The 22,316-nt window shown below is 27.2% G+C and overlaps 1 protein-coding gene across 3 annotated transcripts; it reads right to left on the bottom strand.

Annotated features, from left to right (window-relative positions):
- Window positions 1–10,059: 10,059 nt before the first annotated feature.
- LOC132924044 (serine/threonine-protein phosphatase 2A 56 kDa regulatory subunit epsilon isoform) lies at window positions 10,060–22,316 on the bottom strand. 3 transcript variants are annotated; one of them, XM_060988112.1, is made up of 11 exons: window positions 22,111–22,316; window positions 18,519–19,337; window positions 16,729–16,925; window positions 14,636–14,737; window positions 14,343–14,435; window positions 13,759–13,889; window positions 13,594–13,653; window positions 13,285–13,498; window positions 12,850–12,969; window positions 12,103–12,332; window positions 10,060–12,037 (listed from the first exon to the last, which is right to left on the bottom strand). In XM_060988112.1, exons 2-11 carry the CDS (start codon window positions 18,736–18,738, stop codon window positions 11,806–11,808), a joined length of 1,599 nt encoding a protein of 532 aa, XP_060844095.1. In that variant the 5' UTR covers window positions 18,739–19,337; window positions 22,111–22,316; the 3' UTR covers window positions 10,060–11,805. The 3 variants fall into 3 exon arrangements, with proteins under 3 accessions (XP_060844095.1, XP_060844092.1, XP_060844093.1); XM_060988109.1 differs by lacking the exon at window positions 22,111–22,316 and adding an exon at window positions 20,867–21,403; XM_060988110.1 differs by lacking the exon at window positions 22,111–22,316 and adding an exon at window positions 20,366–20,769.

Here is a 22,316-nt window from a genome sequence, read left to right as displayed (position 1 = left end):
GTATGTGTGTGTGTGTGTGAGTGTATGCGTGTAACAGAATTTGTATACCGACTATTCAAACACCATAGCGTATGAATTATAATACTATAATAGATATATCATATATTTCAATATCTGTATCATGCTACATCAGCCTACATCATAATATTATATTGTAGCATTTATTAATTAATTTTTATCCAATTTTAAAGTAAATACTTTGCTGTATAGTATATTTATTTTTATCATCCTATATTATTTCTATTTTTCATTATAACATAAAGAACAAATTTATTTTACATATATTACGAAACCGAAGTTTAAAATTTTTTATTGATCATATATACTTATTTATATACTTTATTAATTATTTTTTATTATTAATTTATAATTTTATCATAATTCAAATATATACATTTATTTATTTTGTATTATTATTATGCTTATGTTTAATAAATTTTTTCATTTTTCATTTAAAACACATTGTTGCAAATTTTGCATCATATATTTATTGTTAATATTTATGCACAAATTATATCATAGATACGCGTATAAACAAAATATTTAAAACCATCACTATTATTATTATATTACCTATATTATTATTTTATATGTATTTTTTTTTATTATTATTATTATTATTATACGCGTATTTATAATCATATTTCATTTGAAATAAATATATATATAATATGTACCTATATGATTTTTAAATTATTTCTCAAAAATAGCTTTACATAAATGTACTTTATAACTTACGGAGATAGAGCCAGGGAATGTGTATAGGGTAAGCGGCGGCATTCTCTAGACAATAAATATTTTTACATAATATGAGTATATGATGCTTTTAAATTCTGAGTGGTTGTGTATAAAATCTGATACACGTAATCTGGCAATTTTTAGTTTTTTTTATAATTTTATTTTGTAAATTTTACTACTAAATTCAATACATAGTATAGTATAGGTAATAATAATGATAATGTTATGAAGGGGGATTGAAATTACAAGAAATATCTGCACTATCTAAACATAAGGCTCCGCATTTTTTTTTTTTTTTTTTAATTTTCTTGGCATTAATCAGCTAAACTTAGGAATATATAATTTAAATTGTTTAACATTTGAATATCAGATAGGTAACATTGGTTATAAAGTAAAATTACTAGTTTTAAAATGTACAGAGTACGTACCTATCTACAATAATATATCCGCATATGATAACTCGAAAATCCACCACCATATTGTATGTGCACATACAATATCTAGCCATCTAGGTATTTCTAATATGATTGGTAATGGTATATTATCTTCTAATCACAATAATCGTCCGCTGAGTGGAAACTGTATAGTGCATACTGCATAAGTATATATATATAGTTCCCATGCGGTATTTATTATCCGTCAAGCAGTATAACTAATACAAACTATGTATCCAAGGTAGATAGGTGAGTATGACTTTACTTTCTGCATATAATCTCTGATAAAAGACTGAAATTTAGTAATTTATATACCGACCGGAATCACTCACAGAATTCACACTCATCCAATTATTTATTATATTATTCAATTGTTATAGGATACAAATTTATAATATAATACCACTTCATATAATCATATCTAGTACACGCATATTATATCGTCATTATATTGCACTTCATAAGCTGCACTCGCCATGGACGTAGAAGCGAAAACAGTTTGATCGGGTGCGTGTATCAAAAATATTTAATGTTTTAATGTTTAGTATAGTAGTGTAAAATGTGCAATGTGACATCCCGGCAAAACGAGTCTTTCATATGCGTATATAATGAGACACATTATTATAGAATTATACATAATGAATATATAGTAATAGTATACATATCATTAAACATATGCGATTAATGCCTAGTTAGTTAATCGTGTAAATATTTTAAACTCTAATTGTCCACCTATATAATACCTATCACTTTTAGACATTAGTCTACATTAGTCATGTGATTACTTTCTCAAAATAATCACTGGAAACTGTTTAATTATTATCGATATTGACGGTAAAATACTTAAATATAAATTATAATAAGTATGCAAAAATAAACTATGAAATTTCAAAATTAATTAAAAAAGGTGAACCATGAACATTGAGTGCCGCTTTCTGTATAGTAAGTGTCGAGTGAGTCACTGTGGTGGATGTATTAAAATTGAATTAATTTATGTATCATTGAAAACGAAAAACATTTGCAAGCAGAAACGGTCTGTCAGCCTATATATCGGAATATCGCTATAGATACAAGGTACATATCATGTTATATGTTTACTGATATTGGTATTAAAATAATTAATTTTACACGTACGTTAATTTTACTATTATTACAATAGTAATATAGTATGACAGTAGGTTGATTTAATTTTCGACTAAAATATTGCTTTTATTTTATTATATAATTACTAATAAGTATTAATTATTATAATATATATATATAATATATATATATATATATATTATATATAATATATTGTATTATTGTTATTCATGTTTGAGTCAATACCACCTTAGAACCTTGCCGTATATAAGTTCATAGTATATATATATATTACAACTTTATTTAATGAACTGCCCGTCTGCCCATCACATGGGTTACACAGTATACAGAATATTAAATATTAACATACATAGTTTAATATTTAAGTTATGGAAATATTAAACAATTAGCGAAAATGATAATAAAAAAATATAAATGCTCATGGAATTAATCTCCTATGAATATAAGTGATAATCAGTGCTCGAATTGAAGTGATGCGCAGGGGGACGGAGCTCCCCTACTATTTTTTTTTTTTTTTGCATACTCTATAACTTTATTTTTTTACAGGAACGGGGGGACGGCACAAACTAATGTCCAAAATAATATTTATTAAAATGTGGATTTCAATTTATAATATAACGAATTTTACAATTTTTAGTATCAAAATTTTTTTTGATAATAGTTTATTAATTTATTATTATTATTGTCACTTCTATATGGCCCTTAATATTTTTGTTGTAGTTTGCTTATTAATAATTATAATATGTAATAAAAGGTGTAGTAATAAGTAACTACAAATAAGCATATTTTAATATAGGCCTATGAAGCAAATGTGCTGAGGTAGCAAAATTGTAAACTAGATATAAGGAAAAAGAAAGAAGAGAACCTGAGTGCTGCGATACTTTTGTTTGTTTGAATTGTGTTTGTGTGTGTATTCTAATAAAAGTATCATAGCTCATTGGATCGTTTGATTATTTTTGGTGTCACCTTGTAAACTTTAAAACCGATCTGAAACCGGTTAATTTATGGTCGTTAAGGATTTAAAGTTTAAACAATAAGGTAGTCCTACGTTAGTTGGATTCTTTCAATCTATAATCTGTAACCGGTTAATTTATGGTCGTTGAAGATTGAAAGTCTAAACGAAACGTAGTGACTAGTGATATCGATTTCTTGTAAAGCCAAATTGAAACCGGTTAATTTATGATATTTTGGTTACTCAAGTGTCGATAGGAATATACGGACTGATTATTGTGTATACGACAAATATTATACTGTTATTTGTCTATAATTTATTGTACATATCTATTCTGTGGATTAGTCGTATGAAGGTAGAATTAATATATCTGTGTAGTTGAAAAGTGGTATTTAAAATATAATTAAGGTTATCAAGGGGGTGTGGGGGCGCAGCTCCCCACGGCTCTGTGTTAAGTAATTGTGCACTTGGAACGCAGTTTTTAAATCGTTGGATTGAGCTCCAATACTTAATTTTTCACAATTCGAGCACTAGTGATAATTTATAATATTTACTGATAATTTCTTAAAATTAATAATTTATATATTTTGAAAATTACATTGCGAATAGCATACAATTTATAATACAGATACGTATGTTTTAAATCTCGGGAAGACGGGAAATTATATTTTTGAAACAACAAAATAAACATATCACATGATATATGTATCTACCTTGTAATATCTATAGGATATAGTAGTATAGTTATATAGACTGACAGATCTTTCTGTTCGTAATTGTTTTTCGTTTTAAATATTACGTAAATTAATTCAAACTTAACATATCTACCACAGTGACTCATTCGACACCTACTGTATAAAAAGCGGCATTCACGTGTCCACTATTTTTTTATTAATGTTGAGATTTCATAGTTTATTTTTGCATACTTATAATTTATATTTTAGTGTATTTAACATTGTTATATTCTATAATTTCATTCAAATTTGAATTCATAAGTCTATAAAAGATAATTGTGTTTGTATATTTTTTAGTTTTTTTTTTTTTTGTTCCAATAACTACTCATAAGAAATATTTAATTAAATTTTCAAAATTCTAGTTTAAAATTAAAAACTTTATAAACTTTTACTGTGAAATACTTGTAGTTTATATAAATGTTTGAATATTTTAACAAATTTTATAAAAAAAGTTGAACTTAAAATGTTAAAAATTGAAAAAAAAATTTTACTAAAAAAATATGTATTTTTATCATTTTTAACAACTTATATAGGGTATTGTTATCTCTTGTATTAAGTTTTAAAATATTTTTACTCAGAAATAAAAATAAAATTTTAATGTCTATAAATATATCAGAAAGAGTCAAAATAATTAGAAAATTAAGGCAGTTATGTCTAGGAAATGCGAACATAAATATTTACTGAACATTTTAAATACTTACGGTTATTCGTTTGTTGATATTATAATAAAATCAAAAACCACAAAAAGAGAAATATTTATTAATTATTATTTATTATTATATTTTTATTCAACTATATGTAACTACAGGTGAATATATCCATTATCGTTAAAATTTAAACATCAAGCAGTCATAAAATACTAATGTAATTTTTCGGTAAACTTTTTATTTTTGTTAGAAGAAAAACTAATAAAGAATCTTATACTAAATTTTCATATCTTACAGGATGTATAAAAGAAAAGTTTTTATGAATTGCTATCTAGCAGTACTGTCCATCAATGTGTTAACATAAGCCTCGAATTACATTTTCAAGCATTTTTACTTTATTTATTCATAGTATAGATATAGTGTTTATACGAAAATTATTGGTAAGGTTTAACTTAGACAGTGCCGTCCTGAGGGCCCCAAATTCACATAAATTACATTATTCAATATTCACTAAATATCATAATTTTACATTTTTTTCTTAAAATTTTTCTATATAAATCTCGAATGAAAAAATATTAAAACCTAACCGATAAAGGTAACACGAAATATTTCAAATGTATTACCTTGAATTTCATTATTCAAAAAAATTTCAGTGTATGCGCAACAATCAATTTTAGATATGAACGGAGTATGAATGTATATTGATTTTACAATGATGTATGTGTTTTTTTTTTTATTATTTTTTATTTTTATGTTTGTCATCACGTTTTGGAGTAGTAATAGTGCTTTGATTTTTGACTTCAGCCCCTCTTTGAAAATTAAATTGAATCTAGTTGGTACTTTGAGGGGTCAAAAGTAAAAAAATCCAGTAGTTTTCAAAAGCGTCAATAAAAACCCTGAAAAAGTGACGGAAAAACAAAAATTGTTATGCATAACCACTTTTCGACTAAATCGATTTTTTGATTTTGCTGTAACTCAAAAACGAATTATTTTAATTACTTGAAATTTTCACAAAATGTTAATACTAGCTTTATCTATTTACGATTAAATTTTCAAAATATTTAAAAAATGTTTAAACTGTTTATAGACCATTGAAATTTTGGCTTCCCAAAAAAATCTTTAAAATTTAATAGAAAGTTAATATTATAATATTTATAATATTGTAGTAAAAAAAATAAAAAATCGTTAGTCACAATTTTTGTTTATAAGCATTTAAAGTTCAAATAAAATAAAAATAAAATATATTTGTTTTTATTTATTTATTTATATTTAATTGCTGGAGCCAAGATATAAAACTCAAGCCGTAATTATAAATAAAGGTCAAAACACGAGCTTTGGTCATTACATAATGCTATGTAGACAAGAAAATACCAATTGGATATACGTCAATGACACAACAATTACTGAATAAAGTGGCCAAACAACAGCAAGGATGTATATGTTATCATTCTAAAAAAAATGTAACAATATATTACAAGTATTATCCTCACTTCAAGCCTTTTGTGTATTTTTATATTTGATGCTTAAAATACCAACAACAATTTAAATTATGTGGTCTTTTGCAATATCAACATTTATTAAATATCTATTTTGTAATATTTAAATACAATTAACAACATTTTAACACTGAAGTACTCTTGGTAATCGATGTTTATACATTTCTAATTAGTATTAGGTTAATTTAATTGTCTATTTAACTGAGAGATCTAAATTAGCATTTGTTTGGCTCATAGGATAATAATTTTGTATTTTTCTCTATACTAGCATATAATCTGTGATACAAAGTGTACATATAAGGTATTATGATAATTACATGCAATGCTTTTGGAAAAAAATGATTAACCTTGCCGTATGGAAATATGCAAGCCGTCCTTAATCATACTTAAAAATTAATTACTTGTATCAAAAAAAATATATATATTATAATTTAAATTTAGTAATATAATATATCCTAGACTGACAAATCATCTCCGTTCAGAATCGTTTTTTATAAACAATGATACCTGTCATTGCATTCAAATTTAACACTTCCATTATAGTGACCACTCTGGCTACTCTCCATCCGTACTAATGTACTATACAGCAGAGCGATACCCACTTGCCTACCCATTTTTTAGATTAAATTTGAATTTCTTTAATTTTTTTTAAGCAATTGACACAAGATTTTTCTTTCACCTTAAAATTGGCTTACTGAGAGTGTGTCAGTTTTGGTTTATGTATATATTATATATTATGTTATACATTTATCATAATTTTTAACAGTTTATCTACAATTCTACAATGTTCCATGTGATTTCGTATATTTTTTTTTCAACAAAATTATATACGCACCATAAGTCCATAAATGAAGAAAAATTTCCAACAATTTTTTAGGATTTTCTGATGGAGCTTTACTTCAGCACAGCAAATAATTTAAAATATTGAAAATCGTAGATTTAATAAAAAAAAAAAAATAGAAATTCACATCGTGTATAATAGCTTAAAATAAATGTATACATATTGATAAACCATTTTTCTTGGTCAAAAAACTTTGAAATATACTCGTAATATAAAGTTTATATTTAATAATCAGCTGGTACCTACCTATAAATGTTATCCGACATCCGATTCCAGTGATTTCAGACTTTGAAATTTGTTATCGCTTAGTTTCATCATCCTTACAGTCACTTTAGCTAACTAATGGTTCAGATCGTATGACATCTTCCATTTCGAGTTTAATGGAATATCAGCTTATCCGTTTATCATTCAGACTTTCTTAAGGATCTATATAATACAAAAAAGCTTCTGACACTACCAGTGCAAGCAGAGGTGTATTTGAGGATTGGCGAAGGGGGTATTCGCACTCACCCATCGATCGTAATTTTTTTTTATACTTAATACATTAATTAATTTAAAAAAAATTTCGTTTCATAAAGATCGTAAATCGTAATGATATCATACTTAATAATAAAAACATAATAAAAATATTATGCCTGCACTGTGGTCACACTGATTTGTGATCATGAAGACTAGGCCACTAGACTATTATCTAGTTTCATGGTGGTGATCACTGATCATAGACCTTTTACTAAAAGCACGGTTTAAGATAATATCTCAAACCGTGACTAAAAGGTAAACAGTGTTAGTCATTGTCGAAAACTAAGGTTTAACGATGTATTATTCATAGTCAACATAAATAAATTAGCTAGGCTAAGTTTTTAAAAACTGTGGATTATCTTAGTTTTATTATAGACAGCCATAGAGCCTCCCAAATTTCCATATTATTATTTATTACTAGTTGACGCCAATCTAAAAAAAAAAAAAAATAAGGCCAAAATACATTCTATGTTCTACTATGTTTTATACAAACGTTACAGTTTTTCCATGTGTTTTTATTTATGCCATTATTATTGTCATATTTTATGAATTTTTGTAAAATATATTTAGATTCATATTCTATTTTAGAGTTTGTTAATGGTATTTTATTTATTTAAAATTATAATTTAAATCGCGTAATTGTTTTTTGTAATGTATAAACAAAAAAGAGTTACCTGTGAAAGTGGGGATAAGAAATTTCTTAAATTCATTATGCGTCTAACATTTTGTACATTAGCAATATCCATTTTTCTTAGGTATAAAGTGCACAAGTTTTCAAAACATTAATAAATTAAATTAAATGATAATAAGATAACAGTTTTATAATAAACCAGCATTAAACCTAGTATTTTCCTAGTTTATGAATCAGGTTTATCATTAAACTCAGTCTATGGATATTATTGAACCAACATCATACGCAGAAGACAATTAAGGCAACTACCAGTGTGGTTTTAGAAAAGACAGATTAACAAACAACAAACAACAATAGAATATTAGAACAGCTCTCAGTTATAATTTATAGGCCAACTAATAGGAATTTTCTATTAGGAAAAACAATATGAATATCGTGGTAACATCTGAAAACTCTTTGTTATTTTATAATGTCCTATATGATAGCTTATATTTCCAAGCAGCTATGATATAATAGAAGAGTTCTATATCCTGAAGAAATTATTAGCACTGAAATAATTTTTCATGGAAGATACACAGTGTTAATAAGGATTCATGCATATACATATGAGTTTTGCAGACAACTTAAATATTTTAGTTAATTCCCTAGTATATACCGAAACAGCAACCCTAGTTAAAGAACAAACAAGCGATACAATAGAAATTAAAATCAATACCAAAATGAAGGAATTATTAGATTAAAAATATAATATACCTAGATATAATGGGAATACAAGAATAAAATATGATAGTTCAGGTTCGAGAGAAATTGAAGGAGATTCAAAATTGCGACTACGGTAACTGGTAAAATTCCAGAAGATAATATAAAATGACTTTAAATTTGTATTTATATTTTTGTCATACAATTTAAAAAAAAATTTTTATTTTTTCCTAATATAGGTACCTAGCTTTTAATTAAATAATTTTAACCTAACTTAACTTAGTACCATAAGTAAAAGTTATACAATTTCACAGTTTCAATTAATAGAAAACGTTGTACAGTCAAAACATTTTAACAAAACTTAATTTTTAGTTAACTAATATCCTTCTCCCCGTTTATCTTTTTGTTAACAATTATAACATTAAGAGATCACCATCCTGCATGAGTGGTACCAAACAAACATACATTGCAAATTTGTATTCAACAGAACCAATTCTGTGTAGTTAGCTTTAATACTAGTTATTTCACCTATACACAAAATTTAATTTAACTGATGTATATCATTTATGTTCTAAAGTTGGTTTTTATTATGAAATTTTAATTTTTAAGTGAGCTGATATAATATTTTTACATGTATATCATGGTTACAAATTGAAATTTTTTAAAAATTAAAAATTAAAAATAGGTTATGTTTTTAAAATTTAGTTTATAATGAGTATATAAATATTAATTGTTAATAACACAAAATTGGTTCAAAACTTGTAAGACAGTGTATTTATAATTTAATAATCATCAATGTTTACAAATAATTATAGGAAATAATGGATCTTAATATAAAACAATTAAGTAATCTTAATAATTAATAATACTATCATGATATATGTTAGAAACTAAAAGAATGCAATAAAATGTATTGATGTAGATTTTTTTTTTTAAAATAGAATTTTAATATTTATTAGAACATCAAATCAATAAGTACAAAAACCCTCTGATTCAGTAGGGTTTTAACCTTTTAGGTGTTATTACTTTTAGAGATACTATCATAATATACCATTTAAAAACAATCATTATTAAAGGTAACAAATTTGGGATAATATATACCAATTATACCTTGTACCTGCAATTAAATTTTACTAGAAATAACAATAAAATAATACACATTTAATGATTTAATCATCTATCAAAAACTACTAGTAATTTTGATATTTTGACCTCTCCGAATAATAGGTTAACGTAAATTAATAATAAAAAAAAAACTATAATGTCATTTTTTTTAATAATATTTTATAATTTATATAATTACAATAATAATTATAATGATCTAATGATAGTAATAATATAGTAATATATAATAATTGTGTGTATCTTCCTCGTGTTTATGTAATATATAATATTTTCCATTTAAAAAAATACACACACACACACACACACACACACACATAGATAAATATATATATGTGTATATGTACATATGGAGTGTATGTTTACTATCTATACGGATTTTCATTGGATTAAAAGATTGAAATTTTCAGTTTTGTACATATATATATATATATATCAGAATTTTATAACTCTCGCGAGCGCACACGCATTAACGACAACAAATAATAATAATTTCGTTATAATATTGATTTACAAACTACATAAAGACTATCGCGCGCGCGAGAAATGAAACATTCATATAGTTAATATACGTATAATATTCATAATTATAAATAATAATAATAATAGTAGTAGTAATAGTTGTAGTAATAGTAGTAATAGTAGTAGTAGTAATAGCAGTAGTAGTAGCAGTAGTATAAGTGTAATTACTAATAGTTAAGGTTAAAGCATCAACAACGACACTGTTAAAATATATTTTATCTTTAAAAAAAATTAATTTTATCTTAAGACACAACAATGGAAAAAAAAATTAGGAGTAGCAGCAGTGGAGCCACGATGGATATCAGTAATCATAATCATAATAATGATAACACCATTATTGAGACATCTGATCACTGATTGTTCAATTATTAAATTATTTACAGATCAGTATATATAATTAGTTAATTTATGTATTTTGTTATTTAATAATATTTTTAAACTCCTACTAATTATACCACTACTATTATTATTATTATTATGATTATTATTATTAATATTATTATTATTATTATTACTACTACTATTACTACTACTACCACTTCTACTACTACCATTTCTAACAGTTAAGAATGTTTACATTATATATTATATAATATATTTATATATATAATTATTAAAAAATAACAATTTTTAATATTTAATTAATCTAATATTATTTACACACGCACACGCTTACACAGGGGGAGAGGGTTAAATCTAATTTAATTTACATTAATAATTAAAAAATTAAAATTTTTATAACGCCACAGTTTGCATTAGTTATTCGCGTTTACACATGTGTTGATTGTTATTGTGAATATATCAAATTAATAGAATAACATTGATAACGTCACATTTTTGAGTACATAATATCGAACAATTCACATAATATACATTTAATAAAAATAAGAACATGTATGTAAACATGTTTTACATCACATATTTAATTTCTCCAATATTTTATTCTTCATGAAAATCTCATACACATAAAATAAATATTCACAGAACTTTCAAGTATGTTATATTCCATTATTATTAACATTCCCCATAATTTTTTTCTCTCGGATGATATTTTTGTAAAACATAATTTTAATGTGGAGCATATGTAATCACATATATTACCATACAAATACTATTGAATATAAAATATACAAACACGCTATAACAGCATGTGTGCACCGATAACAACACTGTACGTTCATTGTATTTTTTTAAAATGCCACCACTTCATATCTTAATGTTTTGATCTTTAATTGTACACAACTATAATACACACAATGCATGTAAAAATCTGTGTATATAAATAAATATATAGATTATACATATACATGGGTACATGTATGTATTGAATGACAAATAATTATTATCGCTGCTACTACCACTCCTACTACTGTTGTTGTGCTGCAATTGGAGATGCTGCTATTGGTGCTGCTGCTATTGGTGCTGCTGATGTTGTTACTGCTGTTTGTATAGAATCCAAACTATTATTACTACTAGTCTTGTTGTTATTATCTACTGATATTAGTGACGGTGTAGATGGTTTACCACGGACATGAGATATTTCCAGTTGTCCCAATCGTTTCCATAACTCTTCACGTTCAGTTTCCTTTTTCTTCTCTCTATAAAAATACAACAAAATTAGAAAAATTATTACTTATTATAAATTTTTATTATTAGTTTTTACTTTTGTCGTTCTGCTTTGTAATTAGCAGTTAATTCGTCGAAAAGTTGACTATTCATTTCCATGAAAGTTTTCAGTACATTATAAACTAATGCTACAATGGTTTGATTCCAATGTTCCTTACTGATGCGGTATAGCGCTGGAAACATGATTGGCATGATTGTCTGGTTATTTTCTTCTATCAGACTCATAATGTATTCGTTGTTCCACAAATATAACGCTCGTTCGGCAACCTAAATTTAAAAATATAATTACATGAAATAAAACATTTATAAATTAATAATTTATAGATAGCATACTAATTAACACAGCTTTAAACTGTAAACAAATAATATATTAGAAATAATACACCTGATAATCAATTTTAATTTTCCAGGGTATCAAAATCAAAATCAATATCTAATAACCAAGAAAAATAAAGTTTTTGAATTCATAAAATATTTTATTATTAGTATTAAATCTGTATATTTTATTTTTTATTATTTATTTTATTTATCTTATTTATACTTAAGAAACTTATTTTAAATGTTTAAGCTACAATACAGGTTCATTTAATTTACTTTTCTGCAATTTCAAGATTCAAAATCATAGTTCAAACTTCAAACAAAAAAATTTAATTTTTAAAACCACAATCACTATCAAAAATAAACTACTGAATCATACTATTTTCAATATTTAAAAGGTTTGTAGATATACTACATTAATTATATTTAATACACAACATAAAAATTGAAATAAAAATAATCATGCCTGAAAATGAGCACTGGATACGCAACGAGCAATTTGTTTAAATAGATGTGTTTCAATTTTTTGAAATTGTAATGGTTCAACAACATCAAGTATTTCTTCCATTTCACCAAGGAACATAACCTGTAAATTAAAAAATTAAAATAGAATAAAACTGTTAAGCAAAGTTAATATGCAAACTAATAAGAAAAGTCATCTTTCAAAAAAAAATTATCATTTGCAATGATAAGTAATTTTTTTAAAATTAGTAATAAATACTAATATTTAAATAATAATATTTAATGAACTTAAATCTTTAAATTATTTTATGATTAAAATCAAAAGTTTAGAAATCATCTAACCCTTCTTTTCAGAATCAAAAATACATAATTGCATAATTATAATAACAAATAAGTTATTTTATAATATTCTTATAATAATATTTGAGGTTTGCTTTACCTCTTTTAGGCTACACGTTTTTGGCCAATACTTGAGTAAGCCTCGAATGACAGATTCAGTTAAAGAGCTATCCTTTTCAATAAATTGAACAACACAATAAGCTAATTGTGCATGATACAGACTTAAGCATTTGACTTTGTGCAAAGGTATGAGCACTTTAACCAGGAACTGCTTGTGTTCGTTCTTCAAAGGGAGTGCAAACCCATTGATAATGCTTATGTGGACAAAAATAATTTTTTTTTATATTAACTTTTTGATTTACATATAACTAAACAAATTATAATAGTAAATAAATATGTATTAAATTACCTTCCTAGTATTTCTAATAGTTCACCAACACCATTAAAATGTTCTGTTTCATAAATGAACCTAATAAACACATTTATTTTGATAAATTTTATAATAATAATTGACTATAATATATTATATTTATTTGAAAATACTAAATGCCTATAAATTTTTTTCCAAACAAACCTTAAAAATATATTGTTGATTTGCTTGCGAATAAAAGCACGCAAGCCCAGGAATTTTCCATAAATGCGATGCAACACAGTCTTGAGGAAGTCTCTCTCCCGTGGGTCCTCCGTATCAAATAATTCAAGGAGCTGCATAATATATATTAAATTAGTTTTTAAAATAGTTTGAGTTTTTATAAATGTAAATACTAACTCTAATTTTGGTGAAAAATATCTGAGCATGAGATAACTAAATACTTATTTTAAAAACATATAAACTAGGTTATAACTATTATAGATAAATATTTTTATGTTCATCTTACTCAAAAAACATTTTATTACTTATTAGGATTACTAATTATTAATTAATGGCATTATTATAATATAACATATAATTATTGATTTCCTTTTAAATCTATTTTAAATTATATAATATAGGTAATAAATATTATTGGCAGCTTATGTTATTAAAATAATCTATCTTTGAGCACTTTAAAAACATTTTATAGACAACTTAGTGTCCAATAAGCATAATAGCTGGCATAAGTATCTCAATAGAATTTTAATACTTTTTTCCGGTCAGTTATCAATTATCATTATTACCTGCAACACAAATTTCTGATCAATGACTTTCTTGCCAATGGCTGGTTGAAAGTCTGGCGATTCCAAAAAGCGTAAAAACAATTCATAAACAAGCTGAAATCAATTAAACAAATTTAATGATTATAAAACTATCGCATTATTTAAGACAAATAAAAACATGAATAACTTTATTAGAAATGAAATAGTAAATAATATTAATAATTTATCTTTATTAATAACCTTAAATAAAATAAAACGTGGAAACGTTTTTTGTTTCTTATTATTTAAATTATTTAATAAATACATATATTTACAGTTAAATGAGGCCATGATGCTTCCAATGTAGGATCATCTTCTTCGGGGTCAAAATCTGGATTATCACTGGGTGGCAGTGTTCTGAATAAATTTGAAGAAATCTAAACAAACAAATTAACAATGTTTTTGTATCAAAGTAGTTTATAATTAAAATAATAGTTAATCTATCAAAATTAAAGCTATAACCACCAATAAATGAATTGATTACAGCTAAAATATTAAATAATTATAGAGTAAATAGTATATCAACAGTCCAAATTTACATTCAACCAAGTTTTCTCCGTTAACCTTAAACCAATTTAATTAATTACTGCTGGACAGTTTATTATTATGTTTACCGATATTATTATAATACATATTTATTTATTTTTTTTTTTATCTATAGATGTTCAACTATACAATGCACAATATTTATATTTACATGATAATCTGGGATCTTGCTTAAAAAATTTGATTTTGGGCACCTTATATATGTTAATTACTTACATATAAACTGTACTTTGAGCCTAGCCCGTATTTAATAAAATAAATATAGTTTGTTGATAGTAATCAAATATTTCCCAATTTAATTTCCCCATTAGTGTCATTAATATAAATTAATGTTTTAGGAGAAATCTGAATCTGATAATAATTTACTTAAGTATGTGTTCAGGTTATTGTAGACTTTATTTTGTGATTCATTCAATATGGATACTTATGAAAAAAAAAAGAAGAAATTAATTATGCTTGGAGAAAACTATAACCAGGTTATTTATGTTTGGAGTGGCTAGTTATGTAATAACAAATATCTCAATGAAAATTGTAATTTGTTTAATCATAAATCATAATATAGACTTAGAATACTCAGCATATAATCTAAAGCAATTGTTCTCAATCTGGGAGTCACAATCTCCTAGGGAGGTATGAATTTTTTTTAAAAATCACCAAACATGAAAATGTTGTTTATGATTATTTATATTTTAATTAGCATTATTAAGTAATAACATTTACTTCAATAATTCAGAGAATACTGTTTAATTAATAACATTGGTATGTATTATGTACTATATACATATAGTATGTACATCAGCTGTATTTTTAGAATACTAAATAGTTATAAAACATATAAATATTATAATTAAACTGATGATGTAATACAATGAACAAAATACAAATTAATAATTTAATTAATTGTATTTTAGCTTACATACCAAATTGAAAAAATTTTGTTTCAGTTTATAATTTTGTTTTTAATTAATATAATTATTGGTGGTGTGGTAATTTGATATAATATTTTAACCTCGTATGTTTTTTTTCTTTTTATTGTATAGCTTTGTTATTGCTTGTTACTGTTACTAAATTGTTATTGCCTACTTATATGTATCCTATTGTTAACTGCCGATTGGCGTAAAATATATATAAATAAATAAATATGTATAATTATCCTTTATTAATCATACTTCAATCGTATAGTGGTGAAGAGGGGCATGACATCATATAACAGTATGAAAAGGGGCATGGAAATCAAAAGCTTGAGAACAGTATTATTGATTTATAGTATTATCATTTTGAATACAAACACTATGTCCTAAGACTATTGAAATACATATAAAAGAAAACAGAATGTAAATAGCATTGTAAATTTAACTATTTTAGTAAAAAATTTTATCAAACTATCTACTGATTTTCATATTAGGAAAAAATAACTATAAAACCAAAGGTTTATTATACTGTATTTTTACCTCAAAAAATTTAAAATTTTCAGTATCTCAACTAAATCCTAGAATGAAAAAAGTGAGGGTATAGTGCGATATGATTAAATCTATTTTTTTTTAAAGAAACTAATACCAATTTATCTTTTTATTCTAAAATACTATACAGTAATACAATACAAGTGTGTATTTGTAAACTAGCAACTACAATAACATAAAATAATTAAATTAATCATTTGATGATAGAAAACTATAATACATAAATACGACTATTGACTAATTAATGCTAATATATTATAAACCTTTTTGTTTACAATATGATTACAATTGATTGAAATTTTATGATAAATAAAAAAATTATTATTATTATTAAAAAAACTCAATAATAAGTTATTTCATACCATTTTAATGATTTCTGGATACATATTCTCTGTCAATACACCCCGTGACGTTGATACATAATCAACCAATTCGTTAAGTGTATCACGCTTTATTTCCTTGCCCTTGAGTTCCGCCATGGGATCCATAAAATCAAAAGGCACTGAACACTGTCGGAGTTTTCTTATCATTAACTCTTCCTGTTCCTGAGCAGTTACATCTGCAGAAAAAAATTGCATAAATATAAGAAAAAATTTTAATAATTTTTTACTGTGTATGTATTAGATTAGACTAAAACACATATCATAATATACAATAATTAAAAACTTAATAACGTTTGATAACTCATATTTTTTTTTGTTAGGATTCTAACACACAAACATTTTTTTAATTAGCTAAGCAATTGGATAATAATAAGAAATGGATATAATATTATAAGTACTTAAAAGTTAAGTTGATCATAACAATTTAAAAATTAAATTTTAATAAAATCGTTAACCATTTTTGAATTTCAATTTTCCTTATTTTCTTTAGGCTCAATATATTACTCTATGGATATAACACATTAATTTAATACATATATTTGTGTATACATCAATGTTACATAAGTAATTTAATATTTAGCTACATTAAATTTTTACTATACACACCAATAAGAGTTATTTACTTGATTTAATTTAATTAATTAAAATATATTTAGATATATAAAATATTTGAAAGTAGAAATTTAATTTCAATCTTATTTAAGGAAAATTTACAAACATATATTTTACTGGCTTGTTATTATTAATGTTTCACTTTTTCTTTTCTTTTTTTTACATTTATTGTAATATTAAAACTCATCCAACCTAAAACAAGTATACTTAGAGATTGGATTAAAAATAATTTTGTTTAAATTCTAAATGTATATTAATATTTCTGAAATAAAGTTATTATTATTATTAATATATATAAATACACCTAACAGGTATGAAAAAAATATTTTATAGGTAGATTTCAAAAATTGCTAAACAAATTTTAAAATAACACAGTTTTATATATACCGAATGAAAGTATTTTATATTATCTGAGACCTTGATGAGTAAAAACAGTTTTTTCTAATAAAATATAAAATATATCTTCATACAAAAATTCTATGAATTATAATTTAATAACTTTCAAAAAGATAAACAAATGGACTAATAAATCTTTAGCTACCTATATTATATTAACTATTTTACAAAATCACTTATCTTAATTGTACAAGGATAATTTAGAACATAAAGTAACATTTTTTAAAAATCAAAAATTCATACATTTATGAAATGTACAGATATTATATCACAGTAGGCCACAGAATAGATATTGAAGAGGTTTTGAGCAATATTAAAAACTACCAAAAGAAGCACCCGTAGTGTTAACTGGTACCACGCCTACAAAATTCAATAATCTGAACAGTTATTGAATAACAATATACCAGTACAAATGCACCTTGATTTAAAAAAAATATTTTATCTTTACTTTCTATATAACTCATATATAAATGTGTTATGGATATTAGTTACCTAAAAATATTACTTCATTTTTATGTACCTATTAAAATGAAACAAGTTATGTATTTCAGTATTTTAAAATAACTTTTTAAGTATAATAAATTATAGTAAATTAGTAGGTAACTTCATAATATATTGTGTACACTTATCTGTAGATAATCTTATATTATAGAATAATAAATTAATTAACTAGATAGATGAGTTTTGATAACAAAATGATCAAAAAAACTATGAATATTAAAGAGTATAAATTATTAATAGTACTGATAACTCTTACTCACCCTTTAACAACGGTAAAGGCTGTAATTCAACGTCTGAACACGTACGGTATCTAGAAGAAGACGATGAGCCCTGTGAACGCTTCGTTTTGCGTTTCAACACAGATATCTTTGTGAATGGGTCGATGCGGTCGACAAATGTTGTGGCCGCACCAGTTGATGCAGTAGTTCCACCGCTAGCAGCACTACCAGCACTAGAAGCAGTAGCCGCCGTGTTTGACATGCTCTATATAAGCAAATGCGAAATCTTTTTTTTTGTTTACACAAAATCAGAGTTTAAATCAATTTTCTGTGACTATTGTCAATTAAACGACAGAAACACAATGTAATTATAATATAAACATTTACTGTTTCATTAATATTATTCTTCTTGATATAATCGCATTTTGTTAAATGTTTTTCAAGAATTAACTTTTGTTATAGTCAACAACTCTATAAACCAACAACTGTTTGCCTGTATGTAGACAGCTTGTTTGGATCGTTATTGAGTATTGAAATGATAAAACGCCTGTGTGGTGATTGACCGTCGTTTTGTAGATATTTATAATGCTGTTGTGATACAATCAAATCAGCAAATTTAATGAACATTGTCCGTATGCGGAGTAGTGACTAATGTATAATTATTCAATTTACTATCGCACAATGGTCTTTATAAATAACTTGAAATTAGTATTATGTATGGAATAAAATAAACTACGAAAATGTTAAGATTTGATGAATCCGAGAATATATCACTGATTGAGATGATTCATTGTTTATAAGTTGTAATACTATAAAACTATCTTATCTTATGCGATAAAATAAACACCATGAATTTGCAACCTGAAAATAAAACAAAAAATAGTTTTAACAAAGGTAAATATCATAAACTGTATACGTTACAAGAATAAGTGATTATAACTTATTATAATATTAAACTAACATTTAAAATAAATATCAGCCTTGTTATATTAATTGTCGATATTTATGATATGTTTAAAAATTTACAAAACTAAGTAATAGAATACAAATTAATGACAAAAAATAAGAATTCGTCAAAAGTATAAGTTAATGCAACACCATTAAATAAGTGATAATATGTATCAACAAGTAATAACCTCAAAGAGTTGGTGACATCATGACAACAACAATTTAGCTACTACAACCAGGTATAAATGTACCTAGTTTACGGCAGACCTAACCTAACCAGGGTTATTAACAGGGTGCTGACTTTTTACCCTCCACTATGGGGATCATATAAAATATACTTATATAGGTACATAAACGATGGTATGTATGAAGAAAATGCTATCACTCCACAATATTCCAATGTTGTTGAGCACCCTTCATAGACCTTATATAAGGATAAAGCGGCCTACATAACATTAAGTTTTGTTTTCTGTTTTACTTAAGCAGTCACGATCATTCAGTAAGTCCTGCCATATGTGGTTGAAAACTGAACGACCTTTTAGTTGTGGGCACGGCATGAAATAATCAATGATTCTCGGAGCAAGTTTGGCGACTTGTGTGTTAGTTTGTTATTAAAAACAATTGAGTTGTGATTTACACTTAAAAGATTATTGATAACTGGCATGTCGATGGCATGAAGAATGCAATGCAACTGAATGATTACGACAAGCATGTAATCCTATATGGGCGCATTATTCAGTTCTATTTTACTCGTACGAATTCAATTTCAGGAGACATCGAGAGAGCCGAACATCGTCGTGTACAAAACCGTACAAGGTGCTTAAGGTCGGTGTTGCGCGCACAACTGTTCTTACGCTCCTAAAAAAAAAACACCAAACAAACGGATGCGCGTCAATCAATCGCGATGCACTTATGCACCGCGGCGATAAGCGCATACTAACCTTTATTACCTCATGCACCCACCATGGTAAACGACAAGACCGAGCGCGTGTTTCGCGTACACAGAAGACGGTGAGTTCGCGTTTCGACGCCGACCGATCTTATCGCACTGCGTGCCGTTAATGGTTTCCAAACGATTGTCGCGGAGCCGATTTGGAAGATCTGCAAACGCGGTGGTCGGATTCAACCTTCGCGGAGGAAAACGTAAATCGATATCAAATCGAAACGGGCACAACGCGCTTGGACCGCGACGGCGGCGATAATATTATCACCGTTAAACCGAAATCACGAAATTCGTAACTGAACACAAACCCGACACCGCCATATAGGAATATTATTAATTATTATAATATACGATGCACACGGTCGCGCAATCACACATGCATACACACGCACACACACGCACACACACACACACACCACGAAAACGATACAAATATTGTAATAGGTAATGAATAGTAATAATAATAGTAATAATAATAATAATAATAAATAACGTGTACCTCCTATGTCGTAGCAATATAATAATATTATATTGTATTTTTGGTTGTAACAACACACACGGTAACACAATACGTAAGTGCCGCGATGGATGCAGTGTCGACGGCAGTAGTCGCGGTTGTTGTCGGGAGGGCGGGCGACCGACCGACCGGATGATAAACACGACGACGGCGGCGGCGGCGGCGGCGGTGGTGGCGTCGGCAGTCGGCACACACGAATGATGTCCGACGGTGACGCGGCGCGAACGAGAAAAACCGACGGCGGGCGGCGCGCGTGAAAAACGCGTACGCGAAAAACAGTCAACTGCGGCGAAACTGCGGCGACGACGGCGACGAGTCGCTCCTGGGCAAAAAGCTCGCGCGGCGCTCACACACACATGCACACACTCGAGTTAATACCACGGTGGCGAGAAAACCGTACATAACACACGGAACGATGCTATCGCTCTCTAATCACACACACACACGCGCGCGCATACGACACACACACGCGCACACAAACACCTGACACACTAGCGCACGGGCTCGCTCTTGGGACATCGTGCTCGCGCGCACGCACTCGCACGAAGCGCGCGCACCAGCCGCCAGCACTCACACGGACGCAGGACACGGAGCATTAATGCGTGCGCGCGCGCGCCGCTGCCAAGCGGACAGACGCACGCACTCGCCCGCCGTGCGGGCACGCGGAGGGCGTCCGCACCCATGACTCGCAGACTCGCACGCATGGTGCAAATACGCACACACAGGCAAACGCGCGCGCACACATTTTTGACGATGCGGTGGTAGTAGTGACGCGGCGGTGGCGGCAGCTGCGGTGGTAGTTGTTGTAGATGATGAACTATGGTGGTGGTATAGTAGTGTGTAGTGGTAGTAGTAGTAGTAGTCGTAGTAGTCGTAGTGTAGTAGTAGTGAGACGGCTTGCCACCGCCGGCAGACGCGACCCCGCGACGGTCATCGTCGTCGTCGTTTTATTGTGTGTGCGAAATAGGTTTCATGTTGTATTGTCGTTATTATTGGGTACCTGCCTACCGGATGGAACAGATAATACGACTATTGAGATGATGTTAATATAAAAGCATAATAATATATTTCCCCGTTTTTTTTTTTTTTTTTTTACGTCAAAAAACGAATCGCCACGACTTATTATATTGTGTTCCTATAACATTTCGTGTATAAAATCAAAAATTGTCGACGTTTTTCGTTTTTCGTCATCGCAGAATATATATTATTAATATTGTATTACGTACACATATTGTATTAGATCGCTGATATATTTATGTGCCCCTGCCACTCCGCTGTCCTGTTGTAGTCGTCGGCAACACCGCGCGCACTAGTTATCAGAGTCCAGAATAACAATAATACACTAATAATATATTATACTATCGGTGGCACGCAATAAAATACATATTATATGTTGTTAACCTACCTCGTAGACATTAATAATAAAATATTC

The sequence above is a fragment of the Rhopalosiphum padi genome, chromosome 3, assembly GCF_020882245.1.
Source record: "Rhopalosiphum padi isolate XX-2018 chromosome 3, ASM2088224v1, whole genome shotgun sequence".
In the NCBI taxonomy this organism is placed as follows: domain Eukaryota; kingdom Metazoa; phylum Arthropoda; class Insecta; order Hemiptera; family Aphididae; genus Rhopalosiphum; species Rhopalosiphum padi.
The sequence above is the reverse complement of the archived record's forward strand: the minus strand, read 5'-3'. Positions and strand labels throughout refer to the sequence as shown.